Source organism: Diabrotica undecimpunctata, chromosome 3, assembly GCF_040954645.1.
Source record: "Diabrotica undecimpunctata isolate CICGRU chromosome 3, icDiaUnde3, whole genome shotgun sequence".
Classification (NCBI taxonomy): domain Eukaryota; kingdom Metazoa; phylum Arthropoda; class Insecta; order Coleoptera; family Chrysomelidae; genus Diabrotica; species Diabrotica undecimpunctata.
This window is the reverse complement of record NC_092805.1, coordinates 20,280,997-20,306,096: the sequence shown is the minus strand read 5'-3', so window position 1 is coordinate 20,306,096 and position 25,100 is coordinate 20,280,997. Positions and strand designations below refer to the sequence as shown.

The 25,100-nt window shown below is 34.4% G+C and overlaps 2 protein-coding genes across 6 annotated transcripts in view; one reads left to right on the top strand and one right to left on the bottom strand.

Moving 5' to 3' along the window:
* LOC140436540 (phospholipase A1-like) overlaps positions 1-25,100 on the bottom strand; it is a 234,149-nt gene that overhangs the window by 184,205 nt on the left and 24,844 nt on the right. The window lies entirely within an intron of this gene.
* LOC140436537 (lactosylceramide 4-alpha-galactosyltransferase-like) overlaps positions 1-25,100 on the top strand; it is a 37,755-nt gene that overhangs the window by 5,097 nt on the left and 7,558 nt on the right. The window contains exons 1-3 of one of the 5 annotated variants that reach the window (XM_072525435.1): positions 8,471-8,610; positions 8,833-8,960; positions 21,894-22,444. In XM_072525435.1, the coding sequence (XP_072381536.1) occupies positions 21,945-22,444 (500 nt within the window). In that variant the 5' untranslated portion in view covers positions 8,471-8,610; positions 8,833-8,960; positions 21,894-21,944. Of the gene's footprint in view, positions 1-3,544; positions 3,749-8,456; positions 8,611-8,832; positions 8,961-12,679; positions 12,760-21,893; positions 22,445-25,100 lie in introns of those variants that run through there. The other 4 variants (XM_072525431.1, XM_072525434.1, XM_072525432.1 and 1 more) reach the window with 4 other exon arrangements.

Genomic DNA, 25,100 nt, shown 5'->3' with positions numbered 1-25,100 from the left:
GTTAGGTATTCGGTTTTCTTTAGGTTTATTTCCATCCCATTCTTTGTATATTCCTGCTCCGGTGCTATTCCAAATCGGTGGATAAATAGAATAACAGAGTGGAGCCCGATAGGAAGAAGAAAGAGAGGCAGACCCCGAAGATCTTTCAGAGATGAGGTGGACGAATCAATGAGTAGAAGAAACCTACAGGAAGGGGACTGGCTAAACAGGAAAAATTGGAGAAAACGGTTGAGTGAAGGAATACAGTGAAAACTGTGGAAATCCTTGTATATATATATATATATATTATCTGGTTCACACTCTGCTTCAACTTGATATGCTTGCTTTCTAATCGGCGCCGGCGTTCACTAGGCAACCATCTTATTGTGACTAACTTTGAATGATCACTATAGATGGCAGTACAATTAGCTTTCTGAGTTTAGTAGACGTATAGGCAATACAATTAACAGATAATAGTGAGTAAATGACTTAAGACATAGGCAATTTGAATATTTTAAAAATGACGTAGCCTATAAGATACAAATTCAAATTAAGGGTTAATAAAAGAATTTAGATCAGCTTGTCGAAATGTTAAAGGTGCCACTGGAAAACATATTTTTTAAACATTTGTTACACGAATTCAAAAAACAATGGCTTTCATAAACTTACTGAGGTAGCTGCCGTTCTTGTTGGTAATTTTTGCGAAGAAAAATAATATTTAGGACCAAATATTTTCGTGAATATGCTCCCATTACATCAATTGATGTGGAAAGAAGTTTATCAATTTACAAAGATATGTACACAGATAGAAGCCATAAGTTTTTATTGGAAAATTTTGAAAAACCTTTGGTCATCTATTGATTCCATAATTTTAAGGAATAGTATTTTACTTTTTTACTACTTTCATTACAATTAATTAGTACATTACAATTAGCTAGTTAGTTTTAAATTTATTTATATTGTTTTCTTATTATTTAAATAAACATAAAAATAAATTATTAATATACCATTAGTAAATATGTTTCCAATGACAGTATGCATATTTTCTAAAAGCAATGCATATTTAATGCATATTTTTGGGTAAATTAGTGCATATAATTTATGCGCATATTTTTGACTTTTTTTTTGCATATTTGCCTAAGTCTAGTTATAACTTATAATTTTCAAGCAAATAACTTTTACCAGTGGTCATTTTAAAGGTTTTTGTAAGACATTTAAACCAAGTTTATACAATTTGTTCGTGAAAAACTCACCTTATTCAACTTCAATCATATGTTTAGATTTTTGTATTTGATGGATAAAAGTCTACTTTCGAACAGTCACAACTTTGTCAATATTATTACGGTAATAATAAAAAACGAATCTCTTTGTTTTATAACCCCACTTCATTTTATATTCAAACAATTTTCACGATCAAATCTAAATTGTTGAATTTATTCACGAAAAACCGTTTAAAAACAGGCTTTTTTGTGAACGTGAATGTTTAATTTGTGAACATTTAGTGCCGAATAACTTTTACAAATTAACAAAAATTGACTTTTTGAAAAAACTGTAAGGAATATTTTTGTCTTAAAATTTACCATGATTTTTTTATATACTTTTTCCACCCCGATTTTAGTACCCACCTCCAGAGGAAAAGCACATAGATTTTGATCTTTGAACTATTTTCTACCCAATCTCAAAATGTCAAGCAAATTTATGCATATAAACAAAATTCAGAGGTTTTACAGTATTTTTACCGTCATATCCTGGATTAAAAGTATGTTCAAACCCATTAAGATAAAATAATTTTTGTCAAGGACAAGTTTTTAAAATAAACAAGTTAGATAATTTAATTATTATTATAAGTTTATTATAATAATAATGGCGAAATCTTACGTTGTACTTCTTTTAGCTCTGTTTTTTAAGTAAGGTAATTTCTTACTTTGACCTTGGCAATTTTATTAAAACAGATTTGAGTTATTATTCCTATATCCTTATTGTGTAAAGATTTATCTTTAAGTATTTGTACAAGATGATTATGACGGACCTTATCAAATGCCTTATGCCTTTCTTTTATTAAGGCTATGCGTTCTACCAAGGAAAACTTTGATGATTCGAATTGAGTAATAGTTTTTTGAAGCAAAAGCTAGGAACATCTGCAGGATGAAAAATTTTTGATATTTCTTCTTGTACAAAATGTGATATTGTTGCAGAGTTGGTTTTTTCTAATTGCTTGCATGGAATTAAATAGGATTTTCGTAAGATCTGATCGCTTAGAACACCAGTCATTAAATGAGCGATATATCTTCCTGACGATCGGTTCTTTCGTCAACACACAGTTAGAAGTAATTGTCACTAATATTACTTTTTATATTATCTATTACTGACGAGTATAACGAGTTGACATGGTTTGTCTTTAGAGTCCTTTCACTTGAAATATTCAATTTACAATATTTAAAAAAAAAATTTAAGTTTTGTGTTCTGTTTTCTGAAACTGTTATGTTCTGTTTGGCGAAAATTAGAGGTGACCTTCAACCGTAAGCGATGACACTCCACTCCATAACCCCAGTAGAGCAGTGAACGTGCCATTCGACAAAAAACTGTGGATTTCGTCTTTCACCACGTTGTCTTCCGACCCTGACTCGGCCATCGTGCATCGCTAAACAGTATCAGAACTCATCACTAAAGATGACTTATGCCATTCCTGGTCCCAAGCCAATCGTTCTCTACACCATTCAAGACGATTACGTCGATCTTCAGATTCAATAGGATAGCATCTCAACATAGTACCTAAACTTCTGTGAACCCTATTCGCAATTTCCCGAAAAGAAAGTCCGGCTGCTATTAGGTGAAATATCCGCCCCCTATCAAAATCGCTAAATTTTTATAATTTTGATAACTACTTAGTAAAATAGGATATAAATCATTCAATTTAGTCACACTTCTCAAAAATGTATGATTTACTTGATAAATTACAGACGACAGAGTTTCAGAAACTGGGAAATGCACGAGTAGTCAATTATGGCAACCGGATTCTAAATTTAAGCTAAGCATCGGATTCATACATAAAATCATAAAATACTCCCATTTTCGAGAGTATTTTTGGTAAAGCCTTGAAGCGCACTAAGAAATTAAAAAAAAATCAGAAATAGAGTTCTATTTACCATCAATTACCATGATTTTTCCCAAATGTTTTGAAGCAGCCGATAAATGACACTTGCAAATGCAGTAGGATTTCAAAAAGTTTGATTTATAAAGCATGTGAGAGGTGTCTGGTGCCTTCCGTTTAGAGGTTTGCGCCTTTTTTGAGCCAGTACGGCCCTGGTTATTGTTTATATTAAGTCTTCACTTGTGTTTACATTAATTCGCACAATTGTAGGTCTTTTTTATGTTCCGTAAGTTTGTTGTGATATTTCCACTCCAATACAATCCACATTTATTTTTTTGGCGCTAAAACTGCTCTGTTTGTTGACCTGTTAGTCGTTAGTTTCATTTTGTCGCTAAAAAGTCTTTGGTGTTGTCACAGCACGTCATTGACTCGTACGGTTGTACGCTCGTACTCCGATCCTCAGGATATGGACAAGGTCAAGTGTGCCGGGTACCACGATTTGTGTGTGGCTTTGGCTTGTCGGTGTCGGTACAGTACAGTTCAGGTATACAGAAATTGTATACCGAAGTCGATATGAATAGTAAAAAAAAATATTAAAAATGTATTATCGAAAATCATTGTTACCTGTTTTTAAACTTCCTGTTTCTGTGCAATTCGTACTTTATCATACATTTTAGCGTGAGTATTGTTTATTTTATTATATTAAAATTGTATTTACTTATCAAGAAATAATGTAATCGTAAATTTTAGCGGGAAGCCATGAGCGCGAGTATTTCGAATATGACAGTTTTGCATAATGTTCAAATAAATGACGTTTTATTATAATGTGTTGGTATTGGTTTTTATCAAATAATTTTTTGTTTAAATGAGTTTTTATTTCCTATATTAGATCATGGAAAATTAAGAGATTTTTTGCTGATTGTTCGTGATATTTGAATAAACGCAGAAAAATCATTGTACTGCAATAAATAGATTTTTGTTAGACTCTCTTTAAGGACTGTGGACTGTGTTAGGATTTTATATACCAGGGCGGTCAGGGCGGATCTGTGGAAAAAGTCTACTTCTCGATGAGAGAGAGAGGTGGCACTCTGATTTCAGAAAAAGTTGTGTGATTATCTTCATAACATGTCATAATGAATCATGAATAACATCATTTTTGGCAGACAGCTGGAGTTTTGTGTTCAATTTCGGAGTTTCCAATTTTTAAAGATTTCTTTTTGTTTGATTTATCTCAGTTTGCTTAAACATTGTGTGGATTTATAGCATTTTGCTCCATATGAATGGATTTATTTCGTTTTGCTTAACCGTTGGTGGGGTTTATGTCATTTTGCTAAATAAGTAAACATCTATATATCGAAAATAAAACACCAGTATACGAAAATACTATTTATTTAATTATTATAAAGCTTAATAAAATAAAGCTTCTCAAATATGTAGGCCTGTATCATATTTTCCTTTTCCATTTCATCACTTTTATTAGCGATGTCATCTCGGTTTTCTAGAATGTCCTTATACCATTTACGATCTTCTTTTTCTTCGCACGTATTTCCAAATTCTTGTACCAGTAAATGTTTAAAGGTTTTTTTTTCTTTTCTTTTAGTGGTTTTCCTAATCTCCCGGTTTCTAGTGTCAACTGTGAGACTTTTTTACCTCTCTTAAGCAACGTTTTTGGAACTTTTGAGTTACTTTTGAACCTAAAGTGTTCAAAGGAAGTAATGGTTATTGGTGAAGGATGATTTTTTTTTCGATATAATTCTTTTAACATCTGATATTCCATATTTTTTTTTAAATATGATCGCAATTGTTTAACATCAGACAGAATCCAATCAGGTGAAAGGCTTTTTATAGATCCAAAAGAGCGGTAAATTTCTGTATATTCTTCTTTTATCTTTAAAGAAGCACATTTTCTTAAGGCTTTTTCAACGCGTCCATATACTCTGTCAGCTAGTAAGAAGCTGTGACCTCTAACAGGGAATGTAAGATGAATTTAAGTAAAATTTTCAGGCGATTTTTTCTTCATAAATAAACTTTTTGTTTATTTTCAAGATTTAATGAATCCAGATGACAAAGTAAAGCGGATGATACTTCTGTCGATCCTCATCCAGGCATATCTTCTGTCAATGTGTAGAATACGGGACTTTTAGCGTGCATGTCGACACAGCATAAAATGTAAAAACTCACGTGTTGAGCATAAGAAGTATGATTATATGTTCGTGAAAGGAGCTGCCCTTGCTGCATATATACCAGCGATTATTGTTTGATTAATAGTTTCGTTAGGGATTGTTCTATGGGCCTGTTGTTTCCTTCTGAGTGAAGAGAACTTTTCTTTTTGAATTTTTGTCATATAATGTGTAGCTCTTATAGTTGGCTGTATGATTTCCCGTACAAAGTACACACTGTATGCGATTGCGTGAACAATTTTAAGTATGGTTATTACTTACACACTTTACGCGTCTTGCAGATAGGTGGTCACTAACACGCAAGTACTCCAAACTTTAGACAAAAGATGCGAAATTCTAAATGAGATAAAAACTAGAAAGATGGAATACTTGGGGCACATTGTGAGAGGTGAAAAGTACGAACTTTTAAGAAATATCATGCAGGGCAAAATTAAGGGCAAAAGAAGTGTGGGAAGAAGAAAAATATCGTGGCTTCGTAATCTACGTGAATGGTTCGGGTGTAGTTCGATTGAACTTTTTAGGCGCGCTGCTAACAAAGTCGCAGTGGCCATGATGATTTCCAATCTCCGCTAGGAGTGGCACGAGAAGAAGAAGAAGAAGATAGGTGGCAGAATTTCTTTTGTGGCCATATCGTTGACAAGTAATACATTGGGGTACCTGACCCTTGTGATGAGGTGGTTCGAAGAAGGACACAATCAAATTTTGAGTGCTTTTACTTTATCATCATCAGTGGCATTACAGCTCGTTATGAGCCAAAGCCTTCTTCAGAACAATCTTCCATTCGCCCCTGTCCTGGGAACTCTTCTTCATGCTTTAACTCCGATGCATTTTAGTACATCCTCTATGCTATCTTGATAACTAAGTTTTGGTCTTTCTCTGGCTCGTCTTCCCACTGTTCCTCTTCGGTTGAAAATTTTTCTGATCGTTGCATTTTCATCTCGCCTAATTACATGTCCTATCCATCGAATAAGTGCTAATGTAATACATTTTACAACGTCACGTTCCCCAAAACTTCTGTATAACTCAAAGTTGTAGCGCCTACGCCACAAACCCTGTTCTAGGACTCCACCATATATTTTCCTTAGAATTTTTCTCTCGAAACGTTTAAGCAATTCTTGGTCGTTCTGTGTAAGTGATCACGTTTCTGACCCGTATGTTTACACTGGCCTTATTTATATATGGTAACTTTAACTGTCCCTAGATCTAGGGACATCGGTTAACCCCAATAATAACACATCTGAGAAAATAAAAAGGCGAATAATAATTGCAAACAGGTGTTATCGTGGTCTATCAAAGTACTTAGCTAACAAACGTCTGTCTCAAAAAACTCGTTTAAGGCTGTATAGAACACTGATAGTCCCCGTTCTCACATATGGATCAGAGGCATGGACGCTAACGAAAACAGATGAATCCCCTCTATCCATTTTTGAAAGAAAGGTGCTACGCAAGATATTCGGAGCGGTCTGTGAGAACGGAATATGGAGGCGTAGATATAACTTTGAACTGCAGAATATCTACAAGCATACGTTTGGTGGTAAAGATATTACCACTATAATTAAGCGAAACCGCCTGCAGTGGGCAGGACATGTAGCCCGGGCCCCTGAGTCAAACATGATAAAAAAGATTCTAACAGCGCAACCCGTGGGAATGAGAAGACAGGGTAGACCAAAGCTGAGGTGGATGGACGGGGTAACACAAGATGCCGAGAAGATCGGAGTCGGCAACTTGAAAATGCAAGCGAGGGACAGAATAGAATGACGTAGAAAGCTTGAGAAGGTCGAGGCCCTCTAAGGGCTGTAGCACCAAGATGATGATGATGATAACTTTAATTGTTCTGGGTAGTTTTGGGTCCATCTGTTTCCTCAAGCCATAATAGCACTTATTGGCAAGCGCTATTCTTCTTTTAATTTCTTCTCTGACATTGTTGTCTTTGGTCAGCAGCGAGCCCAGGTAGACGAAGGTGTCCACACCTTCTAGTTCCAGATCATCAATTAATAGTCTAGGTATCTGGTTGCCTGATCTAGTACAATACATATACTTGGTTTTCTGTGCGTTTATTTTTAAGTGGACCTAGCAATAATGTCTATGTCTAGTGCAAGGTTAAATAAGAGACACCACAGTCCATCTCTCTGTCTCAGTCTATTTTTACAATGGAAGGGTCTTGAAAAGTCGTTTTGGATTCTGACTACACTTGCTACGCCTGTGAGTGTAAGTTCCGTTAGTTGAACAAGAAGAAGCAGCATCTAAAATTCTACCACAGCCTGTAGAAGTTTTTATCTGTTGACTGAGTTGTATGCGGCTTTGAAATCCACGAATATGTGGTGGGTGTCGACTCCGAACTTTTACTTTATATATGTCTTTATTATTTGTTATTATTATTAAAAGTGGAAGCGTTGTTTGTCTTGTACATATTAGCTATGTTGATTACTTCGTGTCCCAGTATTCCTACACATTGTTAAATTATCTTTGTTGTCTATTGTTTGGTATATGTTATGAAGCACAACTCGAAATGTTCTTTCCTTCTTTTTCTGGTAGGTATAATAGCTAGTTTTTTCTCATTGAGTTCGTTGGTTATGTTTTGGTAATGAACAGAGGTTTTGTGCTGGATTTTCACTTTGTCATTATAAAGGTATTTTAGAATGTTAAATGTTTTTTATCTTCACTAATTCCATGTTAGTTATTTACATCAGGTACTTCATCTCAGCCAGAAAATCTGTTTGGGGTTGGTGTAGGTGCTTTGAGCCATCATTCATTATTTTTAATTGTTTAAGTAGTTTATCAGCTTCAAGGCTGTCATTTCTTGTTCTTTTGTGAGATTGAACAGTTTCCCATCTCTCCTCCTGATTTTCATGGCTATCTTATCGGTTAGTGTTATTTTTTTGTGATGGTTGATAAAAGAAGAATCATGTTTAGAAAGAAGAGAGTTACCTGGTAGTTCGTGTACAATATTGTTAGTCGACTCTGGCTTCATTGTGATTCATTTGACCCGGTTGTATTTCTTGATGTACAGATTTGCATGTTAACGGTATTTTCATCTTTTGAAACTAATGTTCTATTTAATTGGAGATCTGATCCCTTTATTATTTGTATCAATTACATATTTTCTACATCCTTCACGATTTGCACATTTCCGTTCATTCCTTATCACAAATAAATGTTACATACATCACTGCAAAGTGTTTGTGGGACGGGAATGAATTTATTTTCCGGTGTTTTAGCGGAGAGAAATAGTACTTGTTTTATTATAAATTATTTTCTGTTTCATTCTTCATAGCTTTAGATATAAACTGGTTGCAAAATATTTGTACTAAAATTAATGTGACTGTCTCCAGTAAAAGTTGAATCGAGGCTCAGTTTTAAGTAAGTACACAACAAAAAACTACTTAGGTACCTACACTATATTTAACAAATATGAATTAACACAATTATTTAACAATATAGAATAAAAAAAAGTTTTTGTAAAACTTTTTATTTTATACTCTTATTCAAATTATTTGTAGAAAATAATCATTCACAAGTTGGACCTCTGTCTGGTACAGATAAACAGTCATATACTAATTCTATAATTTCATTGTATTTTAGACTGCAAGGCCATGGGAGATTTCATTTGATCCAGCATGAATCACAATATAAAACAATAAACAATACTACAATATGTAATAACTTTGGAAAGTACGCCGTCAATTCTTATCGGTACAGATGATTCACAGGTAAGATAAACTTACTACTCAAGAAAAGGGGGACTTTTTGGCCAAACATATTGGTACGGCATTTATAACTTAGGTAGGTAATACAAAAATAATGACATGTGACCTAATTCCGTACAAAATAGCAGGAGCAGGAGCCATGTTACCATGAGCAGGAAAAATTTTTTATTTTCGGAAAACTTTTTCCTCATTTCTGGAAATTTGACACAGTATGGTACTCATACTCAAATTTTCGGATCGATATATAGATTAATTTTTTTGCAACGCCGTACATTTCGGCTTGAACAGGGGTGAGAAATTTAAGGCGCAACCCTTTGAGTACCGATAAGAATTGGCGGCATAGTTTCTAAATTTGTTATTACATATTGTAGTATTAATTTATATGTGATTCATATTTGGTTAAATGATCTCAAGGGCTTGTAGTCTATTTCACTGAACCATCGCGATTTGATATTACTCTAATCTTTTCTAGAATATATATAATGTCGGTTTACAACGTTCTTCGACGTCTTCCGATTTCCAATCTCCATTACATTCTATCGTTCCATAGATCGTCCTCCAGTTTTCTTTCCCTGATTTTTTTATCAACTCATTCTCTCCAACTTCTTCTAGGCCTTCCTGGTCTCTGCCTACCTCTTGGTTGCCATTCGAGAATTCTGTCGCGTCTGGAGATTCCCGCCGAGTGGCGCCAGAAGTCCATTTCTGTTGTTTTAAGCATTTTCTCTGTTCTGTCTTTTTGGGGCCATACTTCGCATCCATATGTTGTGATACTTTTTATTATGTTGTTGTATATTCTTCTTTTATTTTCCTTAGAGATGTTTTTATCTCACAGTACGCTGTTCCCTGCGTATTTTGTTCCTTAATTGTACTCCTAGGTATTTGTAGTCGTCACATAGTTTGATCTCTTGATTTTCCTCTACGAGGAGGTTATGTTGATCTCCTCCGATACTCATGTACTCAGTTTTTTCCATATTCACTTCCAAACCCCACTCTGTAAACTCTTCTAATAGTTTTCGCATAAGGTCTAAGTAACTAAGGTCTTCAGACTCCTGTGCGATGATGACCTGGTCATCCGCAAAGCACAGAGTGCACAAAGTTAAGTAAATTAGTAGTATGCCCATGTTCGTATATTTTTTCTTCCATTTGTTGAGTGCTGCTCCGAGGTATATTTTGAATAATGTTGGGGATATACAGCATCCTTGTCTTAGTCCTTTAGCCACTTTGAATCCCGGTGTTATCAGATTTCCTGTTTTAATTCTTGTTGTTTGTTGGTAGTACAACGTTTTTACCGCTTCAATAAATGCATATTTCTGGAGTTGCAGTTTTAAGAGCTTCTTGCCACATTTCCCTAACTGCATCGTCACTGTATACACTGCATCCAACGTGATTATCCTAATACGTTTTATATATACCCCAGATGTGTTCGATGGAATTAAACTGGCAGTGATACGGCGGTAACCGTATTACTTGATGTCCATAACTTGATGTAATTTGGTCAACTATGTAAACTGTTGGGTTTTCATTACGTTTCGAAATTTCCAGTAAATCTGATTTGAAAATTGATATTATTGTTACCTAACCAATTTTTTATGCTCGGTACGTTTCACGACTGTTTTGGTTGTTTCTCCAAAATCTCCGAATGTTAAGGTGCAGTATCTAAAACTATAACTGATGGTTCACTCAGATTAGGTAACAGTTTCTCCTTAAGATATTTAACAAAAATATCTTCATTCATATTTTCATGGTAATCAGGAGATTTTGATTTTGAAGAAAAAATCAAATCTTCGTTTTCTATAAAGCCTTCTTTCCCTTCTGCATGTAGAATGATGTGTCTCTTGCCTTCGCTCTCTGTGCTCTTTATTGATTTTATGCTGTCGTCTTGCCAAATTCTTTTAATTCCACCATTTGCAAATATCCATGTCTCATCTAAGTATACGAAGTTGAATATCCAACTTATGTCTAGGGATGATGTTTAGGGGGGATGTTTAGATCAATATGACAGAAACTTTCTAACTGTTGCCGGAGTAGGAATACCGATTGTAATTTAATTCTGTTTGATAAAAAGTTTAGAAATGGTTGGAAACCGTACATAAACAAATTAAAATGTTTCCCACAATTATTTTATTTTTAGTACAAATATTTTCATTTGAAAATAAAAAATATATGTACTAACTAACCCTAACTTTAACCCGTAATCGCAGACATCTCAAACACGGTACTCTAACAGACATATTATGGTCAATCTTTTTTTTAAATCTTTATAGAGGGGGGGGTTTGGAATCTTCAAAATACATTTCAGTCCAGGACGTCGCTAGTGCAGGATTCGTTCTTTGTACTCCCGGCGATAGTTCCCAAGGTACTTTAAAATGCACTCTCGTCGCCAGCGATCCGGAAGCGGAATGGCCGCTGTAAGGCCGGCATCACTTCCGAAGCACTACCTTCATTCATTCATTCTCCATTCATACACATCCACACTCGATTCATCAGCAAGGAGGCTCCCTGTCTCGTTTCAGGTAGCGCGTAGAAGACCCTCATCGCTCCTAGTATGGCATCATTCCCAGACGGGCATTTCCTCATTCCCTACAGTCTGACTCACCCCTACCTAACTCATACAGGGTGACCCACTTCTCTAGCTTCAACTTCCAGCATCTTTCACTCTTACCTTTGCCGTTGGTCCAGCTTTCTTTCTTCCTCTTCTTTTTTCTTGATCACTGCACGGATATAGTTGTGTACGCTAGTCCAACCAAATTTATTTTCAATCATTCTCTTAATCATTTCTCTCATTGTAACAAAATTCACACCTGTGTCTCTCTCCATTCTCTTCCTTTCTACTATCCATCTGCTGCAATCTAACATCGTATGTGTCACAGTATCCGAGTATCCACAGAATAGGCATTCATCTGTGTCAGCCTTTCCGAACCTAGAGAGGTAGGCCCTAAAACACCTGTGTCCTGTGAGCACCTGCGTCATGAAATAATTCAGTCCACTGGATTATTTCCTGACACACACTTTCGGATTGGGTCCTCCAATGTTGGGCATCACCCTCTCCAACGCAGTCGCACTATTCGCAGCCTTCCGGACTACCTCCGGCACGTGCTCCCCCCATTTTCTTGGGTGTTAAACATGCTCCCACACATTGCAATTCAACACTTTGACTTCCTTGTACCCTTCAGAATGATGGCTTCGGTTTTCTCTGCCGCAAGTTTCAGTCTGTGTTGCGTCATCCATTTCTTTACGACGCGGCCTGCGTTCCGAACCCGGTATTTGAGATCTGGCTCATCCCGGGCCACTACCAGTACAGCGAGGTCATCCGCGAATGCGAAGGGGATTATGGTCAATCTAACCATCACTATTTAAATTGACAAAATTTTCTAGTTTACTCCGAAGTATTTTTTAACAAAAATTACAAGTGATGTTTTAGTACTTTGTATATATACCTTGAATATAAATTATCCTTAGCATGGTAGTATTTGTTTCAGAAAAAACAAAATGTTTTATCTTGATTATTGTTTGATTTTATGTTTTTCGGATAAATTAAATTTTTTTTCCACTAAATTAAAATTTTGTAATTTAAAACATTAAACCGAATAAAAAAAATAAATTAGTGCCTTAATAACCCTATTTGTTGATTTGTTGCGGTAATAATATATTCTATTGTATTGTCCAAGCTAATGAAATTTTTATCTTATCACAATGCCTGCTTCTTATCTATCCCATTTACACAGATATTCAAACGTCAAGTAAAACCAGTAAAAAATTTACCACCGTAGTGAAAACACGTGTTATACCTAATGTTACCTTTGTAAGTACTTGCAATTTTCGTAAATTAAAAAGGAATGTGTTTATATGCTAATATAATCAAATATAAAGTCCGTCTAGAAATAATTCATCTCATTTACTTATACAATCTCCATTTAAATCTAAACACTTAACTAAACGTCCAGGTACACCCGAAACTAGGTCAAGGCCATAATTTTCGGTAATGGTGTTCCAGGCCTGTAAAACTGACCGAATCAAACCTTCTTTATCTGGTGGCGCTGCTCCTTCTATTTCAATCTTCATTAGTCCCCATATGTTTTCAATGGGTTAAGATCTGGAGATGCTGCTGGCCACGGAATTGTTGCCAATTCGTGTTCTTGCATCCAAGCTTGAGTATAAACAAAAGTATGGCATCTTGCATTATCTTACTAAAAACGCCATCCCTCTGGATATAAAACATAACACTTTTCAAAAAGAAAACCATTTGGGATGTCACAATATTTCGCACTATCAACAGTACCATTAACTATGCAGAGAGGTCTAGGACCACGCTGAGATATTTCTCCGCAAACCATTATTTTAGTGGGAAATTTAGAAATTTGAACGGTTACATTTTCTCTTGATAGGAGTTTTAGATGCTTTGCACCAAGCTGGAAACAAGTTTCATCAGATATAAAGACATTATTAAAATTATCTTCTCGAAAACGTTGACAAAAATCTTTTCTTCGTTTCCTTTGCAGAGGGGTCATTGTAATAAAGCATTTAAAGTGTTTCGGCGAATCTTACGCGGTCTACCCGAAACTGGTCTATGTCTCATATCTATTATGACATTTTTATCCTCTTTATTGTCTCATTCACTGCCCTTATTGCGAGTTCAGTCAATTGCACTAATTTTTTAACGTTTCGGACACCCTTTCTATACAAATATTCCACCACTTTCCTTTTTTCTTCTTGTGAGGTTATTTCACAAATCTTAAGTCTGTTTACAAACAATATTTGACAGATGGTGTTGATGCATTACTTTTGTCTTAAAATGTTACAAAAATGAAATCTATTAAAATTAGGAAAAATATAAAATTCCGGATACTTTCTAGACGGACTATATTTTATATGTTAATCAAAATAGATGATTGTAATATAATATTTCTATTGTCCAATAACTACGATCAATGTATTTGCCTTTACCTTATGCGGAGAAGGTTTACTTAATGACATTTCCTCGTAATTTTTAGCTTGGGATATTTTAATAATAATACCTTTTACATATCTCTTCTTAAACTCTCTACCACTACGGGCCATCCGGCTTCTCTTATAATATACTTCCAGAAATTTGACACTTAAAGATTTTGAAGAATTTGAAGATTCTTCGTATTGATATTTGATAATGCATGATAGGTCAGTTTTTATGGCAAAAGATTACAAAGATCTTTCGTAGAATTGTTTAAAGCAAAAAATATACAGTATGGACACTACTTATGGAATAAAATTGTTTGTGTCCTTATTTTAGAAAACGTTGATATTAAAAAAACGTTGAGATACCTTAACTTTTAAATTTGAATGTGCGCTTTTTAAACATAAATTTGAATGTACAGGGTAATCCACGCAAGTCTGGCATAATCTGTATTTTAAATGAAACCCCTGCATATTTTTATGTTTTTAAAAGCTCCTTAACAACCCAATCTCAACGAACCTAATTATGTAGGGTCTATTATGAATAATACAAGGTGAAATTTTGAACTTAAGTATAATTTTCTTCAAGACAATTAATTCGTAGAATACCCGAGGTAATTGATTGGATTACATTAAAATACATGCTCAAAATGTTCTCCACATTGTTGTTGGTAATAAGTAATAACACAGTCTCCTATAAAACTCGTCCCGAACTTTGTTTAAAGTTTGAGGCAAAATATTCTGTATTTCTGTAGTTATCCTTCCTTTGAGGTCTTCAATGCTAGTTGGTTGTGTTGCATATACTTTGTTCTTGGGATAACCCCACAGAAAAAAATCCAAAGGCGTAAGATCTGGCGACCTAGCTAGCCGCTCAATAGTATCCCTTCGTCCAATCCATTTATTGAAGAAGATTTCATTCAAGTAATTTCTCACCATTAAAGCATAATGGAGTGTTGCACCGTCCTGCTGGAATCAGACAGTTTCATGCGGTAGGGTCGGATCTATTGGATTGGGATATAAGTTAGCCAATTGGGGAAGAACATCGTCTCTTAGCATGCTTAAATATTTTTCCGCTGTCAAATTACCATCTACAAATATGGGACCAATAATATGATCTCCTATAATGCCTGATCTCACGCATTCAATGAGGATTCTCCGCTGACCAATATCTAGTTTTGTCGGTTTATCTCTCCGTTCAATGTAAATGTTGATTCATCAGAAGAAAGAATTGGGCCAAGAGCTCTGGATCATTCAACGATTTGGATCGTCTTCTGTTAGCTCCTGCACAAAAGTTAATTTATATGGATGAAGTTTTTCTTCATGGAGACACCTTAGGACAGTTGTATGACTCACATTATTTTGACGTGCAATTTGATGTGAACTTGACGCTGGATTCTCTGCGACACTTCTCTGCGACATTCTCTGCGACACACAAAATATCCACTTTCACCTCATCTTCAATGAAGTTCGGTTTTCTTTTTAATGGTTTGGCATGTCCAAGCTCTCTGAATTGTGCATAAATTTTAGACACAGTACTTTGTGCAATATTAGGCAACTGAGGATACCTCTGATTAAATACGTTTGCTACAACTGGACTTCTACAATTCTTCCCGTAACCGATCATCATTAAAATCTCAATTCGGTGGGTCTCAGTTAAATATTTCATTTTTATTTCTTCAAGAAATTAGCTTTTAATTAGGAATTTATTATTTTAATGTAATATGTCAACACACCAACAACTGATTGATAACAATCTGCATTATTTACCGATTTAGTTTAATTAGCAGACTATCTAGACGGTTTTTACCTATTCATGACAAAAAATGTTAACACGGTTACTAAACAGACATTTTCCCCAATATACTGACACTTAAAGCAGAAGTGTATTGTCTGTATTTAGCTAATTTAAAATAATACCATAACACGTGATAAATTATTAATTTCAAAATTTTACTTTGTATTATTCATTATACACCCTACATGATGTAGTTCGTTGAAATCAAGTTGTTAAGAATATTTTAAAAACATAAAAATATACAGGGTGTTTCATTAAAAATAAGGATTATGGACTATGCCAGACTTGCGTGGATCACCCTGTACATTTAAATTTATGTTTAAAAAGCGCACATTTAAATTTAAAAGTTAACGCGTCCCAGAGTTTTTTATTATTTTGTATAATAACGACACAAACAATTTTATTCCATAAGTGGTTTCCACACTGTATAAATACAATAGAATCTCACAAATCCGGCACTATTAAAAACCAGAGTTTGCGGAATTATTGTAATGTTTGGATTACTAAAAAATTCATAATAAATAAAAAAAATGCATTTCATAAATGGTCTAGGTACTACCATTGTTTAGTACTACTAATGTATTTGTGTTCATGGTCTATACGTTTTTTCATAATATTGTTTTAAAGCTATTTTCTTATGGATTCTTAACGCATTTTACTATTTTTATTGGGTATAAGTTACAATTTTACTTCAAAAATTGAGTTTTTTATTATCCTTTTTTTACTTTTTTGTACATCTGATTATCATTGTTTTTGTTGATGTCTTTCATCCATTAAATCTAAAATTTTAGGCGAGGAAATAAAGCACTAAAGCGCACTAAAGCTATCAATTTTCCGCAGCAAGATAAATCGCTCAATCGCCGTGAAACTTTTGTGAGCAACACGCTGTGAAAGTATCTGGAAAGTTTTTGAACAAAACTTATTGTGGTAAAATATAATTTACATTTTGTGTATAAGGAAAATGCATTTTTAAAGTACATAAAACCTGAGACTATAAAGTGTAAACCCATGCCAAAAACAGATCACTTGAGAAAGGCAATCAACCGAAACAGCTGTAGTGATAAGAATTTAAAATAAATTTTGTGGAAGTTTTGAAAACAAAGTTTTCAGTGTTTTATTGTTACAGAAAATTTATTGTTGCCACAAAAATCTAGGACGATGTATGAGAAAGAATACCAGTCTTTTAAAAAGTGGAAGAGCATTAAGAATATCAATGGCGTGAGTGAAAAAATACTTCTGGCGTATTTTTCTGAAAGTCGAAGCATTATGGTCATATTATTCGATGCTGAAGGAGTTGCTGAGTGGAGGATACAAAGCTAAAAAGTCCAAAATTTTGGAGTCAGATGACATTATTAAATTTCTGACAGAAGCTCCTGATGACGTCTATTTGTTGATGAAGGTTATTGCTATTCTTGGTGTGCATGGAGCGACTAGGTCCGACGAATTGTACAAGTTAGAAGTGTTTAACGTTGACGACAGAAAATCGGTGATAATCGTTTCATTGTCGTTTTGTATTACTGACAAGAAAAGTGGACTGAGTTTCTTAGAAATTGTGAGAAAGTATATTGCCTTGCGCCCCAAAAACGTACCTCACAGTAAGTTTTTTGTAAATTACGGACAGCAAAAGTGCACTACTCAACCGGTGGGGATTAACACTATATATAATATCCCCAAGAAGATTGCAGATTTTTTGAAACTTGCAAATTCAGAAATGTACACGGGGCATTCTTTCCGTCGTTCTTCAGCTACTATGTTCGCAAATTCTGGAGCTGATCTAGTAAAAGTTAAACGTTTAGGTGGATGGAAATCGTCATCTGTTGCAGAATCTTACACTGAAGAGTCAATAAGCAATAAGATTGCTGTATCCAAGTGTATACTTGGCGGACCAGAAAATTAATCCAGTTTCTCGAACCAAGTATTTAAGCAAACGAGTACAAGTTGTGATGCTCCAAAAATAGATATTTCTAATAATGTTAATTGTAAAATTTCAGTTGTTTTTAATCCTTAATGTGTTTGAATTTGTAAATTTTATCGAATAAAAAAAAGTTAAAACATTTTATCTACTCTTGCTGTTAAAGTGTCAGTTTATCTACCCTTGCGGTTAAAGTGATACTTTATCTACTCAAAATAGTTGTTATAGCAACACTTTAACATTAGCTATGGAAAAAACTAATTGATGAATCACTCTGAAATGTTTTAAAACACCTTTTTAACAATATGAGACCCAGCTTTTTACACAATATCAAGGTTCTGCGTTCATTTTTACAATAGTTATAAGAATTTATTAAAAATTAAAAATAATTAGGTTTCTCACAGCTTTCTCAGCAACAAATTGGTATATTAACATTCATAAATCGTTATTATAAAGCTTTAAACGTGTTTTACCTCCAAATTTCTTAAATATTTTATACTTTTTACTTGTAAATGGAAGTTCTTATTTTTGTCTTTAAAGTGAGCGACGCATAACTCACAGCATTGATTATAAACCACCCATGGGTGGTTTATAATCAATGCTCACAGCATCGAGTTAGAATCTATGGAGAGGGCATCACGTGACTAAAAACAAATATTGTTTTGCCACTTTTGACAGATCGTATATGTTTATTTACGTTTGTTGTTTTTCGAATATTTTTAGTTTTATAATACTTTTATAGAAACTGTAATAATATATTGTGATAGTGCATAATAATGGTTCCTTGTTCTCAACGTAGTTGCAGTGGCAGAAGCAATGTTAATAAAAAATTATTATTAATTTATCTTTATGTATAATATATCGTGTTTTTAGTGTTTACCGCGGTATAAATAAATCATAGTTTATTAAAAATGTATTGCTTTTTTAGATTATGATTAAATCTTCTGAATAACTAGTCATATTTTTATAGTAGTTTTAATATTATTGAGTCCGGCCATGATCCCACCGCCTTATTGATATCACAGTTAGCCACGCCTACCTACGCCGTTTTTAATACACACGTTAATATGCTCATAGCTTCTCCTCTCCATATATTCTAACTCGATGGCTCACAGTCAGTCGAACGCCGCGCACGTTCGTCAAAATCAAAGGAATGGTTCTTTATGATAACGGTTTGTTAGGTTCTGCTTATTTGCGCGCTCTGCCTGTAGAGCGATAGCAGTGTACGTCGACGGTGTGCGCTGGAATTAACTCGAAGCGTACACATCTATACCGAAATTTTATTTTTATATAGTTAATATTGTAATAACTACTTAGGTAATGGCTTCTGTTGTAGGGTTTTTTAGTAATATCATCCATTATAAATTGTAAGATTTCCAAATAAATCTCTGGACAGTATAAAATATTCTCGAAATTTTTACTCGTTTTGGTACAATCTTCTTTCGACTGTTAATTTAAAAGCACCTTCTGTATTACGACATGAAAAAATTTTGTTTAGATTTTTATTTCTTTTATTTATATTTGACATTTTCAACTCCTCTTCTTCCTCCTCTTCTTGGGGTAATAAAATTATTGCGTTAAATTTGCGAGAATTCATTTTTCTAAACTTACAACCTTAGAGAACAAACGTGAATCTAACTTCTAAACTTATTTTGAGCCCGACAGAAGGTGCTTTTAAATTAACAGTCGAAGAAGGATTGGACCCATGGACCATAAACATGGACCCAAAATACTAATGCAACGACTACGACAACTTTTCCAGGAATGCATAAATAAACATGAAATACCTGAGGAATGGAAAGAGTCGCATATGAGCACCATCCATAAAAAGGGAGATAAATCGAAACCTGAAAACTATAGAGGAATTGCAGTTACTAGTAGTATTAGCAGAATATATGGGAAAATAATAAAAAATCGAATAGAAGAAGAATACCAAGATATGGAAGCTGAAGAACAGGCTGGTTTTCGTGCAGGTCGATCTACAATAGACCATGTCTTCTCTATTACCCAGATAATTGAAAAGAAAGTTGCTCGTGGCCAAGAAGTCCATCTGACGTTCGTAGACCTTAGGAAAGCATATGATAGTATCCCGCTTGATAAATTATGGGAGGCACTGGGGAAAACAAATATAAATATAGAATTGATTGAAGCAGTAAAAACGTTGTACTACCAACAAACAACAAGAATTAAAACAGGAAATCTGATAACACCGGGATTCAAAGTGACTAAAGGACTAAGACAAGGATGCTGTATATCCCCAACATTATTCAAAATATACCTCGAAGCAGCACTCAACAAATGGAAGAAAAAATGTACGAATATGGGCATACCACTAATAGACTTAACTTTGTACACTCTGTGCTTTGCGGATGACCAGGTCATCATCGCACAGGACTCTGAAGACCTTAGTTACATGATGCGAAAACTATTAGAAGAGTTTACAGAGTGGGGTTTGGAAGTGAACATGGAAAAAACTGAGTACATGAGTATCGGAGGAGATCACCATAACCTTCTCGTAGAGGAAAATCAAGAGATCAAACTATGTGATGACTACAAATACCTAGGAGTAAAGATCACTCAGGACGGAAAATTGGATGCAGCCATTAAGGAACGAAATACACAGGGAAGGAAAGGCATAGCCTTACTGAACAGCGTACTGTGGGATAAAAACATCTCTAAAGAAAATAAAAGAATATATATATATATATATATATATATATATATATATATATATATATATATATATATATATATACATCGGCTTAGAACGTCTTTCGACGTTGTCCGATACCTAAACACCATCTCTTCCTATCTTCGCAGTCGTTTGTTGTTAAATTTCTTTCGCTCATGGACTTGTTTACGCCGTGTTGCCATTCTAATCTGGGTCTTCCTCTTTTCCGTCGACCTATCGGTTGCCATTCTATTACTTTTTTGGGGAGTCTTGATGCTGGCATCCGTTGAACATGCCCATACCACCTTAATTGTTTCTTCTTTATATCTTGAGTTATATTTCTTTCTATTCCCAACAAACACAACAAAAACAAAAAAGAAGAATATACAACACCATAATAAAAAGTATCACAACATATGGATGCGAAGTGTGGCCCCTAAAAGACAGAACAGAGAAAATGCTTAGAGCAACAGAAATGGACTTCTGGCGCCGCTCGGCGGGAATCTCCAGGCGCGACAGAATAACAAACGAGAGAGTCCGAGAAATCATGGGGGTTACACATAATATTGTTGATGACATCAAAACGACACAACTCAGATGGTACGGACACGTAAGGAGAATGCCGGAGAATAGAATACCAAGACAAATTCTTGAATGGCAACCAAGAGGTAGGCGAAGACCAGGAAGGCCTAGAAGAAGTCGGAGAGAAGGAGTTGATAAAGAAATCAGAGAAAGAGAACTGGAGGACGATCTATGGAACGATAGAATGAGATGGAGATTGGAAATCGGAAGACGTCGAAGAACGTTCTAAACCGACATTATATATATATATATATATATATATATATATATATATATATATATATATACATATACATATACATATACATATATATATATATATATATATATATATATATATATATATATATATATATATATATATATATATATATATATATATATATATAGAAAGATTGTTTCAAAACGAGGAAAAATTTCGAGAATATTTTAGACTTACCAGGGATGTATTTGGAACTTTCTTATAATTTGTACTAGATCCACTAGTCTTTCATCTTCCTCGGGAGAAAATTTAGTAGACATCACTTAATTATTACAATAATAATAACTATATAAAAATACAATTATAATTTCGGTATAGATGTGTACGCTGTGAGCTCAGCTGAACGTTTGCGTCCAAATCAAATCGCAGTTGATTCCAGCGCACAACGTCAACGTACACGTACAACTCTGCAGTGCGCGCAGCTCAGCAGAACCTAACAAACCGTTATCACAGAGAACTATTTCTTTGATTTTGACGAAAGTGTGCGGCGTTTGACTGACTGTGAGTTATGCGTCGCTCACTGTTCTAACAAACCATAGCTTTAGATTGTTAATAATTTTAAAGTCCACCCAACCCACTGCTGGCAACATAGAGGTTTTAGCTTTCGACGTCCATAAAACTCAAAAAACTTCTCAGATACCTGGGCTGGCCAAAGTTCCAAACATGGTATTTTTTTCCTTATTTCTCTGAACTATTATACTCATTGAGTAAATTACTCAATATTAAAAATGTTAGAATAGTAAAATGTAGAATATTTAAGTGAGCAATTTTTATTTCTTTTCCAGACTGAACTTCCATTTGGCCAAAATTACTTAGTAAAAACAGTTTCTATCTAAATGTTTATTACAAAATGGACGAAGTATTGGAGATATTTTGCTGTAGCAGCCCTGATGGTAATACTATTGAAACTTATGTATCAACCGAGGAATAAGGATAACATTATCTGCTACCGTCTCAAAGGTATGGCCTCCCTCCCTGATATTTCAACGGTACAACCCAGAAAAGGAAAATCGATATTTTTTCACGAAACATCATGTAACTCAGCAACTAAAGAGAAAATCTTTATCACAGCACGACAGGCATGCGCTGTTGAGAGTGCAGCGAAGGAAAATCCGAATTTTGATGTTTACTTACTTTATACGTCACCAGGTGTGTTCAGATTTGAAGGAGATGAATCAGATGAAATTCTCAAAGCTTTAACGTCTTATAAAAATATTAAAATTATGCATTTAGACTATGAGAAATATACGAATGGTACGCCCGTAGAAGCATTGTATAAATCTGGTCGGATTGAAGGATCCAAATATGTGACTAGTCACGCTAGCGATGTACTTAGGTGAGTAATAGTATGAATGATATATGTAAATAAAACATGTAGTATATTCAGAAGTAGACATAAATAAAACTCATTTATTTAAGGGCTGTTAGAAGAATATTTTTTATTATTCGAGCTTTCAAATGTATTTACATTTATTTTTTCAAGAGCTACAAGAAAAAGTAGGTACTTGATGAAGTGGAAATAAAAATAATGTAAAAAAATAACTCACCAGATACATCTAGATTGTTAATTGAAACTGCTAACTTAATTAACTTCATTAACAATAAGTTTTTAAATGTTCAACAAAAATTATATTAAGAGGAAAATTGCTACGATGAAACTGAATGTTTCCCCGACTACATCTTACAAATTAATGGTCAGAAAGATTTGAATTTTGTCCAAAGTCGCTATAAAAAATGATCGATTACAACCAAAAAAAGAATAAGTAGTACCCAGTCAATTTATGGTGCTTAGTAGTACCCTGGCAAGTCCAGATTCTCGTCCTTATAATAATGTTGGATAATCATATAATGTTTATTAGATTGCTTCCATCAGGAGTTCCATATATGGAACTCTAGGGGTAGTTTACCCCCTGCATGGGGTTACTCACTGGGATACTCATAATTACTTTATTGGTTGCATAAGTACAATAATAGAGAGAGTATCCAGTTGATGGATGACAACAGAAGCTTCGACTTTTAACTCTTAATTCTTAATTCTTAATGACCTGCTCCCGTTATTTTCCGAGGTATTTAACTCACGTGCGTATGTTTATACATTCGTGGTTTTTGTACACAATATTATAAATAAACAATCGCATTGAGATATAAGCAATTATTAATATTATTAAAAGGATTTTAAATTTTTAAACTGAATTGGGTTACTTAGATCTGATTTTTGGATATTTAATTAAATCCCGTTACATCCTTCTTTCTATCTTTTCACGGTTTGCATGTGGGGGTGACATTAGGCAATTACCGTAATTGTTGTAGTTAATCAACCAAAAAGATCATCAGATCCTAAGAGTCTTAGTCCTACCTAGCTAGTTGATCAGCAATGCGATTGCCTTTATTTCCGTTGTATCTTTTAACCCACCTAAAATATTACGCAGCTTAGAGCACTTTTTAACTTTTTGAAGTGAAAGCTGGAAGGCTACCGTTAAATTTAAAAAAATAGAAAGCATTGAGGTGAGGTACTTAAGAAGAGTACTGAGCATAACCAGAATGGACAGAATTCGAAAAGAGGTAATAAAGAGCATCTTAAAATACGATCAATCGAAAAGAAAATTGAAGAAGCCTAGCTGAGTTAGAATAAATCTTCTATTTATAGCCTTTCCTCTGCCATTTTATTTTCTACTACTAGTTGTTTTAGTTCATTTAGGTCTTTTTCTTCCTTCTTTCTTCTTGGTCCCTCGAGGCTTCTTTGGCAGCGTATTCTATGGAACTTTTCAGTTGTTGATAAATTTAATTCCTTCAACTTATTGTTTATTTTTTGTATTGTTTTTAAATATAGCAGCTAACTTTAATTTGTAAACATTTGTAAAATAATACACTCCTGGACAAAAATATCGAATATATTGGAATTTTAAAATTTTTGTTTTTTCAAAATAAATTCTGGTCAATCAAGTCGTTTATTCTCAAATAGAGTTTATTTTAACAATGTTTAATGAACAATTTTAAGTTTTGATGCGGAGAAAATTGTGAAAAAAAAAATGTTTAATATTAGGTAAATAAGGTTATTTTACTTATTACTGTTTGCATCTTTCTCAGCATGCTTGTAAGTAAATTTTGGACATATCCTTGAGAAATTTCATTCCATTTATCCTGTGGAGCAAGCCGAAGATGCTCTATCGTATTTGGAACGGGATTTCTTTGTCGTATGCTCCGTTTTAGGTGATTCCACATGTGCTCTATTGGATTTGAATCCGGGCTAAACGGTGGCCAATCCAATCTTCGAATTTGGACCGCATCAAGATAATTACTCACTTCATGTGGTCGAGCATTATCGTGCATTAACGTAAATATTTCATATCAAATGTAACCAACATATGACAAAACATGATCTTGCAGTATGTTTTAAACTTAAGAATCACCAGTCATCCGTCCAGTCACTTCCACAAGTGCGGTACGTACCTCCCAACTAATACCTTCCCAAAGATTTATGCCATCAACTCCAAAACTAACGGCCTGGGCGAGACTGCAGCTGGCGAATCGTTCTCCAACTCTTCTGTAAACGTAGCTTTGACCATCTGGCTTCCATAATAGGATTCTGGTCTCATCAGTGAAAAGAACGTTTTTCCAGTTGTCGATATTCCACTAAATATGTGTTCTTGCAAATTCCAAACGACGAGCTTTATGATTTAGGAGAAGACGTGGAACTTTGGCGGGGCGTCTGGGCTTTAAGTTTGCTTCTTTTGATAATCGTCTAACTGTTTGTGAAACTTGTCTAACATTTAATAGCTCATTTCTGAGGTGCATCGATGTCAATCAACGCTTTCGTGTGGAATTAAGAACCAAAAAACGGTCATCAATTACGGTTGTGCACCTTGGGCGTCCTTGACCAGGCCTTCGTACAAAATTTCCTATTTCGCGGTACCTTTTTAGAGTATTCGAAACTATAGATTCAGTTCTGCTGAGACGTCGTGCGATACCTTTTTGTGCATATTCTTTCTCGT